Below are 21,801 nucleotides of genomic sequence, written 5' to 3'. Positions count from 1 at the left end.
CTATGGTTGTCATTATTTTCTTATTTTTTATTTTGACAGTGTGAATTATTGTTCTTTTAGATAACTTGCTAAGAACTCTTTGGAGAATAAGCAAGTTTACTGTCTTTGTATTTAGAGGTGATATGTGTACTTGTTAGCTACTAGGAGAGATTCTTGTTGAGCAGGAGCTTATCCCAAGAATTGTTGACAATTGAGTCACTGAAGATTTTGTGGTCAAATCAAATCCAACAGCAGTGTGTTTATTTGCTTTTTGCCAATTGTTAGGCCATATCCAGTCACAGTCTAACAATCCAAAAGACAATATTGCCAAATCATTGGCCAGTTTTCAGAATGGCTAACCCTTTTCTTGCTATGGAACTCACAACGCTTAATAATAACAAGTGAGGCCTACTTTTTCTTGAATCAATGGCTTATGGCAATTAAGGATTTCTTCTCGAAAGGAATGGGAACCAAAAAACTTTTTAGTAATTGGATGCCGAAAGCAAGAAAATCATCCTGAGGGACTGAGTTTTCAGAGTCCACATCTGTCTCTCAGGGCAGTTGTTGGTTGCCCAGTGCACTGCTGCTGTCTCTCACTCACCACCTCAACTTCCAGCTTAAACAGCAGTGTTATTTGTGTCAGGTGAGGAGTGATTGCCTCTGTCTGCTGATGGGTTGCCTGGTCCAATTATCTTCACCCTCTGGCCTTAGTCCCCAAGAAGAAACTCTGACAACAGCCGTAGAAGTATTGACCATCCATTGCCAGTCCTTTTGTGATATTATTAATGTTCTCCTCTGCAGAGAATGTGGATATTTATTTCATTTTGAAGGGGCATTTTATGCTTTTATTATTCTTTTTATTAGTTCAGGTTAAGTTCTAGTTTCATCGCTTAGAAACCTACTAAAAGGCTATATGTGGTGCCACCAGAGAACAAGTTGAGAGGAGAGGCTTTCTTGCCTCCAGGGTAAGAATAGCATGAGATCTCAGGACTCGTTCTCCAGTGATAGCTTCTCTCCCCTCCAGAGTCAGAAACTCAGTTCAGCATTTCTTGGCCTCTTATGAATTCCTACTTTTACATAGTCACGTCTTGCTTATATGGCTACTAATACAAGTCTTGTTTCTGTTGGGTTACTTGGTGCATTTTTCCTGACATTTACTCATTCTTATCTAGATTTAAAATATTTCACAAGACAATACTATACTTAAGACTGAAGTGAGACCCTTACAACCCAAGGTAGCTCAAGTAATTTTTTAATTCCCTAAAGATGTGAGACATGAGCTGTCATATCCACCTCCTTATCACTCCTGTTCTCTTCCTCCAGGCCCTCCATTCGCCTACCCCAGCCCAACACCTTCTGGAAGGAGAATTATACACCCAGGTTTTTCACCTCACCTACCTACTCTCCAGTCCATTATCTTAGCGATATCTTATAAGCCACATTCCTATGAAGGAGCAGTGCTTCTGCTGGTGAAGTAAGCAGTCCTTCAAGATCCATTAACATCTTCAGATCACTTTCCCTTTCGTTCAAAGCAAAGCCATGAGAATGGAGTGGGGGCTTTCATATGGTAACCCAGAGAAAAACTGTTTCAGGTAGCTGGCATATAACTTTTCAAGCAAATTTTTATCATCTAAGACATTTAAATCTATACCATCTTAAAAGGCCTCCAAAGAAGGATGTTTAACAACCAGTGAATGAATTTAAGGCATCAGAACATTGAAAATGAAATTCAATGTTTAATTTTAACCTTTACCACTTTCTCACCTCTGCTGAGTTTCAATGTAGTAGGCAATCCAATTACCTTTTACTTTCTCATCTTAATGAAAATAGGAAGGAAACATCTTTTGTTCATTTGTTCATTAATTCAATTAAGGATTGAGGCATGTAAACAATCTACAAGTTTTATAATTTCAATTTTTTTGTTTTCTTTGACTTTTAAAAATTCTGTTGAGCATGTCTTTGTACCTGGATACAGTAGCTTCAACTTCACATGTGACAATTTGCATGTTTTATGTATGAGGCATTCAATTTTAAAATTGAATAATAGGAAATGACTATCAGAATTCTATGTTATTCTCCATATATTTTTCAATGGAGTGCCTTAGGATTTCCTATAGACAATAGTGATTAGCCCCTCTTTATGGAGAAGCCTGACAGGCGGCTTCTTCAATAGGATAGCAGCACAACTTGACAACAATTTTGGAGTTACTGAAATGATCCCGATGTAAGTTTCCCTTTCCAGGAGAATTTATCATATCAAGAAAGTATATAGACTAGGTATACAGTCTATGTAAAAGCTTACAGAAGTGAAGATTATTTACATATTTTATATCATGTCTTTTAGTACATTGGTATTGTGACGTTCTAATTTATAATGATATAAAATGACTTTCCTTCCTTCCTTCCTTCCTTCCTTCTCTCCTTCCTTCTTTCCTTCCTCCCTTTTTCTTCCTTTCTTTTTTTACTGTAGAACTAGGGTAGAATAGAAATTGTCTACCAAATTGGCTTTATGGTTACTCAAGGTCAGTGCTAAATTGTGTTTCAAACTATAAAAAACTTCAGCATTTTGTGTATGTTTTAAAATACCTGAGTTTCATGGTTTCAAGAAATTTTAATATAAAATAAAACGTATATATCTGAATGCATTCCAATCGTAGATATTCCAATTGATCCCAAATAATTATGAATATTATTCACTTTCACTGGATTTTACATCTAATTTTTCACTTTTTCATTACTTGGTAAAAGCATTCAAAAGGAATTAGCATATGGAAGAATTCTATAGTGTTTAGGTTCAGTAACCTTATTATTACAATTTGAAATTAGTTCTGACAGCTCAACTTATCATTGAGATAACATTCACTTTCATCTCATTCAATGTTTATGATAATTATATGAGTACTTAGATTGTTCACATTTATGTTATATATTCTGAGGTTTAGAATAAAATAGACTGTAAGAACTAGAAAGTATATTGGAGATCATCTGTAGATAAAGAAATGAGAATTGGAAAAAGTAAGAAATTGTTCCAAAGTCATTCATAGGCAGGGATTGGACCTATCTGTTATTATTTCCACCTGGGATCAGTTTTCTCCACCAAGTTCTGTTATCCATTATAAATCTCAATAACTTTTAAATAAATTTATTTATTGATGTGAGCCAAATTCTGTTGCTCACAGAGAAGTAGCTATCCACAAAACTTTCCTCCAAGTAGTTTTTTCCTTACCTAAACTTCAGTATAATCAGAACAATATTCTAGAACTAGCACATTAACATTATTAATAGAGGTAATAATAAAACCATACTGTTAGCAATCCATTTAAATGGACTTAACATTCTATATCAATTATAGTTTAAAAAGTGGATTCTCTCATTTCATATTGGAAATGTAGTTCTCCATATTTCCATATTGGTTCATTAGTTTGGAAGCCTAAAAGCCGTTTATTAAACAAGCAGCAAAAGTTTTAAATATTCACTATAATCCTAGCACTATGTTAGGCAAATGTTTACACCATTACCCCATGCATTCTTTTTCAATTGACTTTAGCATACATAATATTATAAAATGATATGATAATAGCATTGTTCAAGTACTAGTAATACAAACAAAATTTCCTTCCACTCAGGGATTTTAAATTCTTAATGTATATGTTCAGATATATATTGATATTTTACCCAAAAAACTTAATACTTTTAAAATTGGTTATTAATCATAACTGCTAAATGATAAATCCAACCCTGACATATCAACATGAAAAGAATAACTGATTCTTGAGGAAAATGTAATTATTTACATTTAAATCATGGAATTAATATCTCTTCCAACTCACTTTTATTTCCTCCTTCACATTCACATTTCTCTTAAGGTAACATGGAACTTTTATGGCACAGAATATTTAGATAAAGAAAATGTTAGAAGGAACCTATTTTTGTGCTTAGGTAAATAATTAAGCAATCAAATACAAGCTCTTTATGATATGAACAGATGAGGATACTACAGATTCCCTTCTGTTTTAAAACTATACACAATTGCACAAGTCACTGAATGCATATTTTCAGTATTTCACACCATGGAAATATCTTTTCAAGGGAAATCAAATTATTTTTTTTAATTATCTGTTCCTCAAACTAATGGTAAGTCATTTGTGGTGAGCATTTACTGAGTACTCTATTAGAGTTCCTAATGACTTTTGCTAGAAGACAATAAATCACATTTCAGTATGAATAATAACATTTACATTTTGCTTAACATATGAGCATTTTGAGTTTAGGACATGGAGAATATATTTTCAAATTGGCTTGAGTGATCAGCTCCAACTATATTATTAGTAGATTTGCCCTACTCCAGGAGATAGTTTTAGGAACTTAGTTTAACTATCCTTATTTAGAGCCAATAGAAAATTATATTTAAATTATTTTTCAAAAAAAAAGGAAACTGAGAAAACATGTCACTTGAAAATTGATCCTTTCACAGATTGTTAAGGTTCATAAGCTGTGCTGTAAACAAAAAACATTACTTACTGTAATTATTCTTCATCTCTTGGGTCCCTTTGACTTTGCCTCGTTTATCAATCCTCAGATACCACTGTGTTCGACAGAAGAGTCTTCTCACTCTTATATCCCCTCCTTCCATGTAATCATAACTTCTTGTATGTCGCTCGGGGCTGGAACAGTTCACATTTGTAGCCATTTGCTCTGGAGTCATGTCATTGCAAGCTAAAGATATAGTGCCCACTAGACAGATAATGTGGAAGCATGATCTGTAGAGCAAACTTGGCAGGATCCATGTCAGTATCCATTTGCGCATTATAGTATAGTGCCTCGGGTGTTCATGAATAACATAATGAAAATTAAATCTTGAGTTGATTGTTGTTCCTAGGTCATTGACCTCGTCCTATCTGTGAACTGTAGATTGATTTAAGAAAGAGTAGTTGCACTCTCCAAGTTGTTAGCCTTATCCTTTTAGTTCCTGATAACAATATAGAATTCCTCCTTAAATAACTCTCTGTCAGTATATCCTTATAAAAACAGGTTGTAATAAGCTCAGTTGCTGCGTTGCTGTTTGCTACTTGACTTCTGTTTGCAATGAGAGATTAAGAATGGGGAGGGAGGAGAGAGAGGAAGATGAAACATTATATGTATAAATTTCAGTGTGTAAACACTATTATAACATACTATGTAATTCATACTGTGAAGGTATATTTAAAACAGCTTTCACAGAGGATGTCAATGTCTTTACCACTCTGTATGTAGATTTACAAAAGTTATGCATTAGTAGAGACAAATCAGAATATGATTGTACCATTCATTCCAGTTCATACTTGGTAAGAAACATCCTGCAATTAGATCTGTTGATTTAAATTAAGTTCTAAAATTACTATCAACAAAATATAAATGCTTTCCCCTAGGTTTCTTTATTATATTCTTTTACGTTTGTGGTTTGTCAGTTATTTTCTCCTGAACTGCCCACATTTCTCAAGTTAAATGTCAGGATTGCTCTGGAGAATTTCAACCTTATCTTTATGTAAGTTCTACAGCGGAATTACTATAGATAATCTCACAGCTCAAAAATCTGGTAACTTTACTTTTCCCCTCAGTACTAAAACCAGAAAAAGAGATAAACTACTAACAAATATTCAGCATTATTTTTAAAGACAAATAACAGTCACTTACTTGTTCTGTTGATAACAGCTGGATACACAAGAATTCCATGTCTGTTGTCTGCCCTGTGCAACTTGAGCCTCTCTACTGTAGCTACAAACTATTTCTCAGCTGAGAAATTCTCCAGCAGAATCATAATTGTTTCCATAAATCAACAGGCAAGAGGATTTTCTCTGTGTATGTGAGCGCGTGTAAGCTTGTGTGTGTGTGTGTGTGTGTGTGTGTGTGTGTGTGTTTGTGGAGCCTTTTATTCAGGGCTTTTCGATAAATACCTTTGCTGACCTCATTGGAAGCAATTAAAACTTAACCAGTGAGCTGTTAGTTGAATACAACAGCGAGAATAAAGGAGGCTTGTATAGTATTCATTCAATGGTCATGAGAGGGAGCTATGAACATGGCTTATGCTCAGATCTACAACTGGGTACCTACTTTGTAGAAACAAATCTCTGACTCTGAAGCAGTTAGAAGGGGAAAGCAAATTTTTTAGATTGTCTTTTAACATAGCAGTTATATATAAGTTGAAAATATTCCTTGGAACATGTATATAAAAGGGATTTTTTTAATTTAAAATCTTTTACATAGTTTTATGATGCAAGCATTTCTACTATTACTCCTCTGTGTTCAGAATGTTAGAATGAAACTACTAATGTGTATTAATTCACATCTTACTGTCTTCAATAACTATATAGCTGAGTTAAGGGTATATCTCTTCATACAGAGATATTTCAGCATTGCATATGAGTATAATTTTATATCTTATGTTACTAGACTAAAAGTAAGAATAACAACATTCTTATTTGAGTTCGGCCACTAATTACCACTATGGGCAAGTCACCTGACGTTTCTGAATCTCAGCTGCTATATATGTAAAATTAGTCTAGATGATTCTCTTGTGCCTCGTAGTTTTAAAATTCTTTGACTAGTTATTTACACTAACTACTAAGATAAGGAAGAGGATACATACTTTTAAAATTATTATCCTTAAAAAGTAAAAATAAAATTGTATGCTTTTATATTGGTTATCAATGTTTGACTTTTGCCCTTAATAAGAACATTAATGCAATAAATAAATGTTAATTTAGGGATGGAATTTTAAGAGGTATAGCTCATGTAAATAAGAGAATGCTACTTTGCTTTCTAAAGTAGAGGAGAGTTATTCTCCCCTTTATTTCCTGTTCTAACATGTATATAGTAGCATTCTAGTGTTTTATTAGATATTTGTTGCAAAATAATTGCATTGTTAATCTAAAACAATATTTAGGAATACATATTAAAATTCTCTATCCCATATTAATACCCCCAACACACACATACACACACACACACACACACACACACACACACACACACACACAAACACAGCACTTGAAATGCACTACTTTACCACCAGGTGGTGCATGTAGACCAAATAGGAAAACAAAATTAAGTACGTTCAGTTGTATTATAATTTATGTGATTTCCCTTTGTGTCTATGCTTTTGGAGAACAGAATCAATAGCACAGCATAGTTTAAACATATTCAGTTATTTTTTAGGCACGAAATATGACATTTCTAAGTTTATTAGAGCAGAAGAGGATGGCCCTTCCTTAATTGCCTCGTTGAAAGGTAGATAGCTACAAAATATTCCATCATGTATTTCTCTAAAAGAGGGAAAAAGAAAGAAAAAAAAGAAAGAAAGTATGATGCTACTGTGATCTGAATCATACCTCCATTAATTTTGTAGGCAACAATACTGAGCAGGGTCAGAACTCCTAGGACTTGGACATGTCTTATAAAGAAATGAAAATTATTAACAGTTAGTTCACATGTAAAGATATTCAAGAGCTACTAAATTCATCTGTTCCAAATTGACCCTACAGATTTTATACTAAGAAATCAATAGATCAGAGGTCAAAAATTGCTAATTGAATGCTCAAGACTTAAATTTAAAAATTGATTGTCTTAAAAGGACCTAGAAAATATGTGAAGAGAATATAGTTGAAAACCTTCCTAATTTGGGAAATGAAATAGTCAAGTCCAGGAAGCACTGAGAGTCACATTCAGGATAAATCCAAGGAGAAACAAACCAAGACACATTAATCAAACTATCAAAAATTAAATACAAAGAAAACATATTAAAAGCAGCAAGGGAAAAACAACAAATAACATAAAGGGAATCCCCATAAGTTTAACAGCTGATCTTTCAGCAGAAACTCTGCAAGCCAGAAGGGAGTGGCAGGACATATTTAAAGTGATGAAAGGGAAAAACCTACAACCAAGATTACTCTACTCGACAAGGATCTCATTCAGATTTGACGGAGAAATTAAAACCTGTACAGACAAGCAAAAGCTAGGAGAATTCAGCACCACCAAACCAGCTCTACAACAAATGTTACAGGAACTTCTCTAGGCAGGAAACACAAGAGAAAGAAAAGACCTACAATAACAAACCCAAAACAATTAAGAAAATGGTAATAGAGGATACATAGTGATAACTACCTTAAATGTAAATGGATTAAATACTCCAACCAAGACATACACTGGCTGAATGGATACAAAAACAAGACCCGTATATATGCTGTCTACAAGAGACCCACTTCAGACCTAGGGACACATACAGACTGAAAGTGAGGGGACAGAAAAAGATATTCCATGCAAATGGAAATCAAAAGAAAGCTGGAGTAGCAATTCTCATATCAGACAAAATAGACTTTAAAACAAAGACTATTACAAGAGACAAAGAAGGACACAACATAATGATCAAGGGATCAATCCAAGAATAAGATATAACAATTGTAAACATTTATGCAGCCAACATAGGAACACCTCAATACATAAGGAAAATACTAACAACCATAAAAGGGGAAATCAACAGTAACACAATGATAGTAGGGGACTTCAACATGTGTCTTTCACCAATGGACAGATCATCCAAATTGAAAATAAATAAGGAAACACATTTAAATAAGGCTTTAAATGATACATTAAACAATATGGACTTAATTGATATTTATAGGGCATTCCATCCAAAAACAACAGAATACACTTTCTTCTCAAGTGCTCATGGAACATTCTCCAGGATAGATCATATCATGGGTCACAATTCAAGCCTTGGTAAATTTAACAAAATTGAAATCGTATCAAGTATCTTTTCAGACCACAATGCTATGAGACTACGTATCAATTACAGGGAAAAATCTATAAAAACTACAAACACATGGAGGCTAAACAATACACTACTTAATAACCAAGTTATCACTGAAGAAATCAAACAGGAAATCAAAAAATACCTAGAAACAAATGACGATGAAAACACGATGACCCCAAACCTATGAAATGCAGCAAAAGCAGTTCTAAGACGGAAGTTTACAGCAATACAATCCTACCTTAAGAAACAGGAAACATCTCTAATAAACAACCTAACCTTACACCTAAAACAATTAGAGAAAGAAGAACAAAAAAAAAACCCCAAAGTTAGCAGAAGTAAAGAAATCATAAAGATCAGATCAGAAATAAATGAAAAAGAAATGAAGGAAACAATAGCAAAGATCAATAAAACTAAAAGCTGGTTCTTTGAGAAGATAAACAAAATTGATAAACCATTAGCCGGACTCATCAAGAAAAAAAGGGAGAAAACTCAAATCAATAGAATTAGAAATGAAAAAGGAGAAGTAACAACTGACACTGCAGAAATACAAAAGATTATTAGAGATTACTACAAGCAACACTATACCAATAAAATGGACATCCTGGAAGAAATGGAAAAATTCTTAGAAATGCACAACGTTTCGAGACTGAATGAGAAAGAAATAGAAAATATGAACAGACCAATCACAAGCACTGAAATTGAAACTGTGATTAAAAATCTTCCAACAAACCAAAGCCCAGGACCAGATGGCTTCACAGGTGAATTCTATCAAACATTTAGAGAAGAGCTAACACCTATCCCTCTCAAACTCTTCCAAAATATAGCAGAGGGAGGAACACTACCAAACTAATGCTACAAGGCCACCATCACCCTGATACCAAAACCAGACAAAGTTGTCACAAAGAAAGAAAACTACAGGCCAATATCACTCATGAACATACATGCAAAAATCCTCAACAAAATACTAGCAAACAAAATCCGACAGCACATTAAAAGGATCATACACCATGACCAAGTGGGGTTTATCCCAAGCATGCAAGGATTCTTCAATATACACAAATCAATCAATGTGATACACCATATTAACAAATTGAAGGAGAAAAACAATATGATCATCTCTATAGATGCAGCAAAAGCTTTTGACAAAATTCAACACCCATTTATGATAAGAACCCTCCAGAAAGTAGGCATAGAGGGTACTTACCTCAACATAATAAAGGCCATATAGGACAAATCCACAGTCAACATCGTCCTCAATGGTGAAAAACTGAAACCATTTCCACTAAGATCAGGAACAAGACAAGGTTGCCCACTCTCACCACTGTTTTTCAACGTAATTTTGGAAGTTTTAGTCACAGCAATCAGAGAAGAAAAAGATATAAAAGGAATCCAAATTGGAAAAGAAGAAGGAAAACAGTCACTGATTGCAGATGACATGATAGTATACATAGAGAATCCTAAAGATGCTACCAGGAAACTACTAGAGCTAATCAATGAATTTGGTAAAGTAGCAGGTTACAAAATTAATGCACAGAAATCTCTTGCATTCCTATACACTAATGATGAAAAATCTGAAAGTGAAATTAAGAAAACACTCCCATTTGCCATTGCAACAAGAAGAGTGAAATATCTAGGAATAGACCTACCTGAGGAGACAAAAGACCTGTATGCAGAAAATTATAAGACACTGATGAAAGAAATTAAAGATGGTAGAAACAGATGGAGAGGTATACCACGTTCTTGGATTGGAAGAATCAACATTGTGAAAATGACTATACTACCCAAAGCAATCTACAGATTCAATACAATCCCTATCAAACTACCACTGGCATTTTTCACAGAACTAGAACAAAAAATCTCACAATTTGTATGGAAACACAAGAGACCCCAAATAGCCAAAGCAATCTTGAGAAAGAAAAACAGAGCTGGAGGAATCAGGCCCACTCACTTCGGACTATACTACAAAGCTACAGTAAGCAAGACAGTATGGTACTGGCACAAAAACAGAAATATAGATCAATGGAACAGGATAGAAAGCCCAAAGATAAACCCACGCACATATGGTCAGCTTATCTTTGATAAAGCAGAGAAGAATATACAGTGGAGAAAAGACAGCCTCTTCAATAAGTGGTGCTGGGAAAACTGGACAGCTACATATAAAGGAATGAAATTAGAACACTCCCTAACACCATATACAAAGATAAAATGGACCAAAATGGATCAAAGACCTAAACGTAAGGCCAGACACTATCAAACTCTTAGAGCAAAACATAGGCAGAACACTATGACATAAATCACAGCAAGATCCTTTTTGACCCAGCTTCTAGAGAAATGGAAATAAAAACAAAAATAAACAAATGGGACCTAATGAAACTTAAAAACTTTGCACAGCAAAGGAAACCATAAACGACAAAAAGACAACCCTCAGAATGGGAGGAAATATTTGCAGATGAAGCAACTGACAAAGGATTAATCTCCAAAATTTACAAGCAGCTCATGCAGCTCAATATCCGAAAAAACTAACAACCCAATCCAAATATGGGCCAAAGACCTAAATAGACATTTCTGCAGAGAAGATATACAGATTGCCAACAAACACGTGAAAGAATGCTCAACATCATTAATCATTAGAGAAATGCAAATCAAAACTACAATGAGATATCATCTCACACCAGGCAGAATGGCCATCATCAAAAAAAATCTCCAAACAATAAATGCTGGAGAGGGTGTGGAGAAAAGGGAACCCTCTTGCACTGTTGGTGAGAATGTAAATTGATACAGCCACTATGGAGAACAGTATGGAGTTTCCTTAAAAAATTAAAAATAGAACTACCATACTACCCAGCAATCCCAGTACTGGGCATATACCCTTAGAAAACCATAATTCAAAAAGAGTCTTAAGCTTTTGACAAAATTCAACACTCATTTATGATAAAAACCTTGCAGAAAGTGGGCATAGAGGGAACTTTCCTCAACATAATAAAGGCCATATATGACAAACCCACAGCTAGCATCGTTCTCAATGGTGAAAAACTGAAACCATTTCCACTAAGATCAGGAACAAGACAAGGTTGCCCACTCTCACCACTCTTATTCAACATAGTTTTGGAAGTTCTAGCCACAGCAATCAGAGAAGAAAAAGAAATAAAAGGAATCCAAATAGGAAAAGAAGAAGTAAAGCTGTCACTGTTTGCAGATGACATGATACTATACATAGAGAATCCTAAGGATGCTACCAGAAAACTACTAGAGCTAATCAATGAATTTGGTAAAGTTGCAGGATACAAAATTAATGCACAGAAATCTCTGGCATTCTTATACACTAATGATGAAAAATCTGAGAGTGAAATTAAGAAAACGCTCCCATTTACCATTGCAACAAAAAGAATAAAATATCTAGGAATAAACCTACCTAAGGAGACAAAAGACTTGTATGCAGAAAACTATAAGACACTGATGAAAGAAATTAAAGATGATACAAATAGGTGGAGAAATATACCATGTTCTTGGATTGGAAGAATCAACATTGTGAAAATGACTATACTACCCAAAGCAATCTACCGATTCAATGCAATCCCTATCAAATTACCACTGGCATTTTTTACAGAACTAGAACAAAAAATTTCACAATTTGTATGGAAACACAAAAGACCCCGAATAGCCAAAGCAATCTTGAGAATGAGAAATGGAGCTGGAGGAATTAGGCTCCCTGACTTCAGACTCTACTACAAGGCTACAGTAATCAAGACAATATGGTACTGGCACAAAAACAGAAATATAGATCAATGGAACAGGATAGAGAGCCCAGAGATAAACCCACACACATATGGTCACCTTATCTTTGATAAAGGAGGGAAGGATATACAGTGGAGAAAAGACAGCCTCTTCAATAAGTGGTGCTGGGAAAACTGGACAGCTACATGTAAAAGTATGAAATTAGAACAATCCCTAACACCACACACAAAAATAAACTCAAAATGGGTTAAAGACCTAAATGTAAGGCCAGACACTATCAAAGTCTTAGAGGAAAACATAGGCAGAACACTATACGACATAAATCACAGCAAGATCCTTTTTGACCCACCTCCTAGAGAAATGGAAATAAAAACACAAATAAACAAATGGGACCTAATGAAACTTAAAAGCTTTTGCACAGCAAAGGATACCATAAACAAGACCAAAAGACAACCCTCAGAATGGGAGAAAATATTTGCAAATGAAGCAACTGACAAAGGATTAATTTCCAAAATTTATAAGCAACTCATGCAGCTCAATAACAAAAAAACAAACAACCCAATCCAAAAATGGGCAGAAGAACTAAATAGACATTTCTCCAAAGAAGATATACAGATTGCTAACAAACACATGAAAGAATGCTCAACCTCATTAATCATTAGAGAAATGCAAATCAAAACTACAATGAGATATCATCTCACACCGGTCAGATTGGCCATCATCAAAAACTCTAGAAACAATAAATGCTGGAGAGGGTGTGGAGAAAAGGGAACCCTCTTGCACTGCTGGTGGGAATGTAAATTGATACAGCCGCTATGGAGAACAGTATGGAGGTTCCTTAAAAAACTACAAATAGAACTACCATACGACCCAGCAATCCCACTACTGGGAATATACCCTGAGAAAACTATAATTCAGAAAGACTCATGTACCAAAATGTTCATTGCAGCTCTATTTACAATAGCCAGGACATGGAAGCAACCTAAGTGTCCATCAACAGATGAATGGATAAAGAAGATGTGGCACATATATACAATGGAATATTACTCAGACATAAAAAGAAATGAAATTGAGTTATTTGTAGTGAGGTGGATGGACCTGGAGTCTGTCATACAGAGTGAAGTAAGTCAGAAGGAGAAAAACAAATACCGTATGCTAACACATATATATGGACTCTAAGGGAAAAAAATGTCATGAAGAGGTTAGTGGTAGGACGGGAATAAAACACAGACTCACTCGAGCATGGACTTGAGGATATGGGGAGGGGGAGGGGTGGGCTGTGACGAAGTGGGGGAGTGGCAGGGACATATATACACTATCAAATGTAAATTAGATAGCTGGTGGGAAGCTGCTGCATAGCACAGGGAGATCACCTCTGTGCTGTGTGACCGCCTGGGGGGGTGGGATAGGGAGGGTGGGAGAGAGGGTGATGCAAGAGGGAGGAGATGTGGGAGCATGTGTGTATGTATAACTGATTTAGTTTGTTGTAGAGGGAAAACTAACACACTATTGTAAAACAATTATACTCCAATAAAGATGTTAAAAATAAATTAAAAAAAAAAAAAAAAAAAAAAAAAAAAAAAAAAAGTCTTGTACCACAATATTCATTGCAGCTCTATTTACAATAGCCAGGACAAGGAAGCAACCTAAGTGTCCATCGACAGATGAATAGATAAAGAAGATGTGGCACACATATACAATGGAATATTACTCAGCCATAAAAAGAAACAAAATTGAGTTATTTGTAGTGAGGCGGATGGACCTAGAGGCTCTCGAACAGAGTGAAGTAAGTCAGAAAGAGGAAAACAAATACCATATGCTAACGCTTATGTATGGAATCTAAAAAACAACAACAAAAAATGGTTCTGAAGAACCTAAGGGCAAGATAGGAATAAAGTTGCAAATGTAGAGAAGGGACTAGAGGACATAGGGAGGGGGAAGGGTAAGCTGGGACAAAGTGAGAGAGTGGCATGGACATACATACACTACCAAATGTAAAATAGATAGCTGGTGGGAAGCAGCCACATAGCACAGGGAGATCAGCTCTGTGCTTTGTGTCCACCTAGTGGGGTGGGATAGGGAGAGAGGGAGGGAAACACAAGAGGGAGGAGATATGGGGATATATGTATATGTAAAGATGATTCACTTTGTTATACAGCAGGAAGTAACACCATTTTAATGTAATTATACTCCAATAAAGATGTTTAAAAAATTAAATTTAAATTTAAAAAAGAGAAGTCCACAGTCTAATTAGGGAAAGAAAACATGAAAAGTAAATTACAATAAATTTATAATTTGTAATTCAAGACAATAATAGAAAGATTATCAAAAGGCTGCACAAAGTGATCTCTTCAAAGAATTAGGGAATAACTGTTAGGACAGTTTAGAGAAGTACAGCTGGTAAGTAGGCTGGGAAGAGAATATTCTAGTTCATGCAATATTACAAGTGCAAGTAATGAGATACATGAGCAGAGTAGAATTTTTACTAAAGAGAATAATTTAAGAAAGAGCTTGGGGAGAGTCTAAAAAGAATGCAGGCAAGAGAATGGAGGGTTTAAATCTTTCAGGACCATAAATAATGAGCCAGATCATCTCACCTCAACTGGGAAACAATTAGGAGCTATGAAGTGTTTTGGAAATGGATAGTAATAGGTTCATTTATCTTGTGATGGTATAAAGGATGGTTTTGGGAACAGAAAACTAGCATGGAGACAAATCAAGAAGCTATTACAGTAGGTTCTAGTGTGCGCTGATAACTTCCAGAATCAACAGATTGGCAGTGGGAAGAAAAAGAAAAGCTGTTTTGAAGCCAATAATTTCATTTACTAAGAAAGAAGAAGAAAAAGGGGGAGTCAAAGATGATCCTAAGGCTCTTTTGAGTTGAGAAGATGATAGAGCTCTTTAGATGCCAGCTTTGGAAAGAGATTTTAGAGGAAATTATGAATACAGCTTTAAAAAAATAGTCATACCTATGCATGTAGTTTACACATAAAGTCTGGAGTTTAAGAGGAAAAAAAAAAAAACAACTGTGCTAAATTCCCTGAAAAGAAGTGAAACATAAAAGTGCCTTTGAGAGGCATCCCAGAGAAGGTAGAGTCCATAGAACAGGCAGCATAGAGAAAAGTCTATTTGGGAAACCAAGCTCTACATTTCTGGTAACTCCACAGCACACAGCAGAAGCAGCAAAGCTGCAAAGAGTAAAGCCTGCCCATGTGTCTAAACAGACTGGCTCATAAGCACCCCTCATAAAGATTTCCCATGTTTTAAAAGAAATCTGGAAGAGCAGAGAACTCAGACCTGAAAGAACTGTGTGAGCAGAGACAGTGAACACCCAGAAGTAACCAGAGTAGACAAATGACTCAACAACCAGAAGCCCTTGCCTTGGCCCTGAATGAAACCCTTGAATTCTATCTCATCTTGAAGCAGAAGAGAGGAACCCAAGAATAATTGACATAAGTTTTCCACTAACTGAGGGTGGGAGGTAAGGGGGGTTGAAATTCTCAAAGTTGAAGCTAGGTTGATTTATAAACGTAAAGTTATATGTTACCCCTTGCATATTTGAGATTGTGGTCCAAGATTTATTTCCACTGCATTCCCACCACTATCACCACACTATGGATTTATTTTCATCTTTTCTTCTGTCAGTCCCATTTCATAAATTCAGTCTCAACTTTGAATCATGCCATACAACCAACATTTCTCATTTCCTTGATTCATTCACTTAACAAATATTTATCAAATACCTACTGGGTGCCAGATGCTGTCTTGGACTTTTGGAGGTACAATGGTGAGTATTCTAGAAGTGGTCTTTGCACTTAAAGAGTATGCATCCCAGTGGGAGAACATAAACACGCTGATCTTTGGCATGTGTGTGTGGCAGAGGCAGGGTGGGTGTGGATGGGATACAAAGAAGATGAAGATAGGAGGCAGAGAGGTAAATGGGTAGAGGGACCTACTTTAAGTAAGAAAGGCCCACCTGAGGAGGTAAATTTTGAGATGCCTGGAACAAGACTGACCTAGGTGTGTTCCAAGAACTGAAAGAAGGACAATATTAATGAAGTACATGAGCAATGGGAAAAGGAGTGAGAGATTAGTGAAACTGGAAAAGTAGACAGGAGCCAGATCATAAAGAACTTTGAAGGTCATGGTAATAGGAGTTTGGGTTTATTCTAAGTGTAATAGGAAGCTGGAGTACAGGCGTGTCTACTTATAGACCTTATAGACCTGTTCGAAGACAATAGTTTAAACTCTGGAGTAAAATCCCAAAAGTAATTGAGCAAGCCTGGGGTTCCGATAAATCTTCAGTTATACAAACTTTGTGCTTACTCTTGTGCCCTAACATTTAAAAACTAACTGTATATAAGATACAAAGTCTGAGTCATATGCTCAAATTTGTGGTGTGCCTGTGACTCAACTATATAAATATCTCAGTTTACAATGTATCTAGACTCTTTGTGTCTCTGAGTCTATAAAAATTTGTTTTATTTCATTTTATATTTATAAAAAGTTATCTAAAATGCTAATCTAGAATTCAAGCCCTTGAAATTATGTTTTTAACTTACTAAACAACTTTGGACCTGGAGCAAGATCTCGAGAGTCACTAGCTCTTCTTTTTTCTGTATAATGAAGTTGCATTATATAATTTACTCTTGATTGCCTTGACACCCTTTAAATTAATGCTTAACTTTAGCAAAGACTCAGTCTCCTTGATTCAGAGCAATACATTAGTGCCTGTTTTTGACAGCCTAGTGCCACTCTAATAGTTGGAAATTGTTATAATGGCTACGGAGAGAGTTTTGCTTCACCCCTAGGAAAACATTATGAAAAACAACAAATACTCTGTGCAGTTAGGGTTATTACATTCTTTGCTTTAAATTGTCATTCTTTGGTTCCATATTCATTGCCTGCATAGCAAAATGAGGAGTAAAACTAGCAATTTTTTTAATGTCATGGATGTCAGTGTGTTAATTACAAAATTGTTTAAATTTTTCATTCATTAGCTTTAAAACCATGACTTTTCAGCACTAGATGAACTTTTCAAAAGTGGAAGAAGGAGGCAGATTAGAGATAATTATGGTAGTAAAGAAGAATAAAGTTATGGAGTCCAACATACTTAGTATAAAGATACATTCACAGAAAGCCAGGCATCTGGTAAAATATAGGTCCATGTAAAACTGCTGGCTAACAAAATAACTCATGCATAAGAGAAAGGAGGTTCATACTTCTCCCTGGCTTTCTTTTCAAGCTAAACCTTCTTGCTATCTTTAAATATTACTCATATTTTCCCTTCAATTGTATTTAATATTAACTCAGTCATAATGAGTTCTCCCGCTAATCAATTTGAAAAATTATCAATTCTACCACCACAATTTCTTCAACACCTGTTTCTTCCTATCGGTTTTTACCTTCACATCCTAAGTCAGTGAGTAATGTGATCATCCTGAAAACTTTGTGAGATTGGTTTGGAGGATGGCAAAAGCTGAAGTACGGAGACCAGTTAGGAGGCTGTGGCTATAATCCACTTTGCAGATGATGATTCCTTAGACTAGCATCATGGCAGGGAGAGGGAAAGAGGCGGGTAGAGAAATTTTGGAGACGAATCTTGGTGATAGATTCAATGTGAGAGACAAGGAGGAGTCAAGGTAAAATTCCAGATGTCTGGCATTTGTAATAGGATAAATAGTGGTGTCATTTGTAGAGATAAGAAAGACTGGAAGAAGACCAGCATTGGAGGGGAAAATCAGGCAGTGGAAGTTTAAGTGAGAGGAATGCTATAACCCAAAATCCTACTCATTCTGGATCAGAGGGATCTGGACCTGTTACTCCCTTAAAATGGGAACCAGTAAGCATCTTGCAAATCAGTTAACACAAAGTGTGGAATTAGAATCTCTTTTTAAGGTACTCTGGTACAGAAAGAAAACTTTTCTCATTGCAGTATTAAGTATGTATTTTGACAAAAATGTTAAATGAGGGCTATCCTCCCTCATTTCCCTAATTAAGAATATTTCTGACAACCAGAATATCAAAGACCCCAGTATTATAACACATGAATTTATCAGAAGGCAAGCTATGTTATGAGACCTTATTATAAAAGCCTAAAGCAGTTTTATTTTTTGGTTTCAGCCATAAATGGGTTTCAAAGTTGTCCAAATATAGGTTAATGTACAGTTCAGTCAATTCTTGTGACACTGAGAAAGAAGTTTTTAACTAACAATGTTGGCAATTTAAAAAGAAATCAATACTTAATACTCTCTCTAAGTATTTTACCTAAAAGAAAATTGCCTTTATATTCTAGAGGAATGTTGTAGTAGAGTAGTTCATATCAGCATATAATGCCACAGTGAACTATACAACAACAAAAAAATCAGAAACTAAACTTTTGTACATCGAATGCCAAGAGAAATTAGTGAAGTTAAAAAAAAAGACAGTTATATCAGTCATATGATAGTAGTCAGAAGAACAACAAAAGACTGCCTGATTTTTTTCTAATAGAATTTTTTGGCTGCACATGATTGTAGCTTTGATTTCCTAGCCTAAGAAGCTTGGAGGACTTCCCTGGTGGTGCAATGGTTAAGAATCCGCCTGCCAATGCAGGGGACACGGGTTTGAGCCCTGGTTCAGGAAGATCCCACATGCCGCGGAGCAACTAAGCCCATGCACCACAACTACTGAGCCTGTGTGCTGCAACTACTGAAGCCCACACGCCTAGAGCCTGTGCTCCGCAACGAAGAGTAGCCCTGGCTCACCACAACTAGAGAAAAGCCAGTGCACAGCAATGAAAACTTGATGCAGCCAAAAATAAATAAATAAATTTATTTTTAAAAAAAAAAAAGCTTGGAAGTTGGAAGCATAGTTTCATGAGTTTAGAGAATTGCTGAATTAGTAAAAATCAAAAAGTATAGTATATTTTAAAAGAAATACTGTTTATTAATGCCAAGAACTATATGTGTAATAAATCAAACTGTCACCTGGCTTAATTGAATCAATAAGAAAAATATGGAAATAGCTTATTAACTTATTCAAATGTGAATGTGAAAGTACTGAAAGATGTTTGAAAGTTGCTTTCTCTCTTAAATATTTTTAAATCTCCCCTGACAACTGATTTATCCTACTAATTTGTACTATCTTGGAAATATCCACAAAGCGAAAAGATAAACTTCAATGCAAACTCAATTTGAATGGTAACAAATTCTGAATTAAGGGACCCCAAATGAATGAAGTTTTACTATGTTTTAAATTATTCTAAGGATAATAGAATTGCATTCACTTTATTATTTTTGCCTTGGATAAATAAAATTAAAGAGAATAACACTAGTTCTTAGTATAATGAAAGGGGTGATTAAAGACTAATTCAAAAATGGTAATGAAATTATGTACGGTGTACTCCTCACTTCCCTTGATTGCCTTTATACCTTCCATTCCATTTATTCCACTCAGCATTTTGACATATTATAGTCATTAGAAATACAGTATACGTGTGTAGGATCTTGTTATCAACATGGGGACTTTGGATTTGATCCTAAGTATATTAGAAATACAGTATACTGTATTTCTAATATAATCGAAAATAAAACCAAGAAGCAAATTCAAAGCATCAAAAACATTATTCTTTTCATCCCTCTAAAAATGTGGAAAAGAAGGGGTGAGAAATATAAAATTTCTGGATTTTATCACACCCAGAGCATGTCATATTTTAAATTTAAAGGTGGCTTTTTTTTTCTTTCAACAATAGTCCTCATCTTTTTCGTATTTAATTTATTCCTTTTAGACTGAAAGACCATCTTGTCCCTGTTTTTTTCCTTTTTCACTTTTTTGGTCCGTAGGTAAAAATTCAATTATGCTATTTCCTTGGTGATACCAAATATTTATCAAGATTTAGCAGTTTTTTTTCTTCTGTTTTGAATTCTGAAACTGTTTCTTATCTTATCCTATTCATTCTCCTTCCCTTTCTCTCTGCATTTTTCTCCTTTATTTTTTAAATTCTTCTCTCTCTCTCTCTCTCTCTCTCTCACTCACACACACACACACACACACACACACACAGGCTTTTTCTATTATACCCATGCTTCAAGTTTCTAGAAACCTCCTTAGGTCATTCTTATATTAATTTTCTACTTGTTATTTTTTTCACTCTAGTATTGAAAAACACATCTGGTTTCTATTTTAATCAGTATTCCTATGAGAATAACTTCATATTATAGAAGACAAACAATTCTCAAATAACCCATAATGATGCAACCTCTGGTAATTTAAACTCTTATCCAGTGATTTTAAAAGAGCTATTTATGTACTCTAGCTTGGCAGGCTTTTATTTTTAATTTAAGATAAAGTTTATGGATGTGGGGTTTGTATGCATAATCATTTAAAGCAAGTTAATATTTGGAAACCTATTTTTTCAAACTGAGAAATCTTGGAAACTAAACATGGAAAATGATTCACTCTTCTGTTAGCAATTCATTTTTGAGAGTTCACAAGTTAAATGACACAAAGTGTTATGGGAGCCAGAAGATAGCAAAGCCTATGTACTGAAAAAAAAGACAAAAAATTGGAACCACTAAGAAACAGTAAATAAATATTAAGTGAGAAATTACTAAAACCTACTAGCTATGTACAGTATGAGAGGATATGGTGTTGAGAGGTAATATGGAACAACTGGCCTGTGAAGGGTTTTCAGGATTCAGATGGTATCTTTGCAGTCAGACATACCTGGATTTGAATGACTATTCTTCTCATTGACTGAAAAAAAAAAAAAAAAAAGCACAGCGTGAGAGTTGTGAGTTAAGTTTTATTTGGGGCCAAATAAGGACTGTAGCATGGGAGATAGCATCTCAGATAGCTCTGAGGAACTGCTCCCTAGAGCTTGGGGCGGGGGTGAGTATATGTATAATCTTAGTGAGGGGGAAATACATGCAGTCAAGCACACGTTTTGGCAGAAGGTTGCTGCTAGTCACGAGGAGCAGATGTCCCCATTAATGATTTTAGTGCTTGTCTAGATATGAGAAGATGCAAGAAATTGGGCTCATAAAATTTTCTCCTGAAAATATCTAACTATGTAAAGGCCTGTTCTGCCAGTTTTTCCCAGAGCACAGAGTGCCTCATTCCTGATCTCTGCCCTGAATTCATTTCAGAGTGTGTTGAGGGTCAGCGACTGCAGTGACTAGTGACTATTCTTGTAGAACCAGATGGTCAGCAATAATTTGTAGTGACAGCGCCCCCTCATGGTCATAAATTGAACCATGGTTTGGGAGGCATTTTGTGTCCATTTTGTCCCACAGTGCTAGGAATGCTCATTCCTAGGT

General features: G+C 35.2%; 2 protein-coding genes across 2 annotated transcripts in view; one reads left to right on the top strand and one right to left on the bottom strand.

The window, feature by feature from the left end:
- The window catches only part of FGF7 (fibroblast growth factor 7), a 66,013-nt gene extending 59,921 nt beyond the window's left edge, over positions 1–6,092 (bottom strand). Inside the window, exons 1-2 of the mRNA XM_059057921.2 lie at positions 5,653–6,092; positions 4,501–5,055 (exon numbers count right to left, since the gene is read on the bottom strand). Coding sequence (XP_058913904.1) covers positions 4,501–4,786 — 286 coding nt within the window. The 5' untranslated portion in view covers positions 4,787–5,055; positions 5,653–6,092. The remainder of the gene's footprint in view (positions 1–4,500; positions 5,056–5,652) is intronic.
- The window catches only part of FAM227B (family with sequence similarity 227 member B), a 255,296-nt gene that overhangs the window by 153,379 nt on the left and 80,116 nt on the right, over positions 1–21,801 (top strand). The window lies entirely within an intron of this gene.

This window comes from Kogia breviceps, chromosome 3 (genome assembly GCF_026419965.1).
Source record: "Kogia breviceps isolate mKogBre1 chromosome 3, mKogBre1 haplotype 1, whole genome shotgun sequence".
Taxonomy (NCBI): domain Eukaryota; kingdom Metazoa; phylum Chordata; class Mammalia; order Artiodactyla; family Physeteridae; genus Kogia; species Kogia breviceps.
This window is presented reverse-complemented; position numbering and strand designations above follow the sequence as displayed.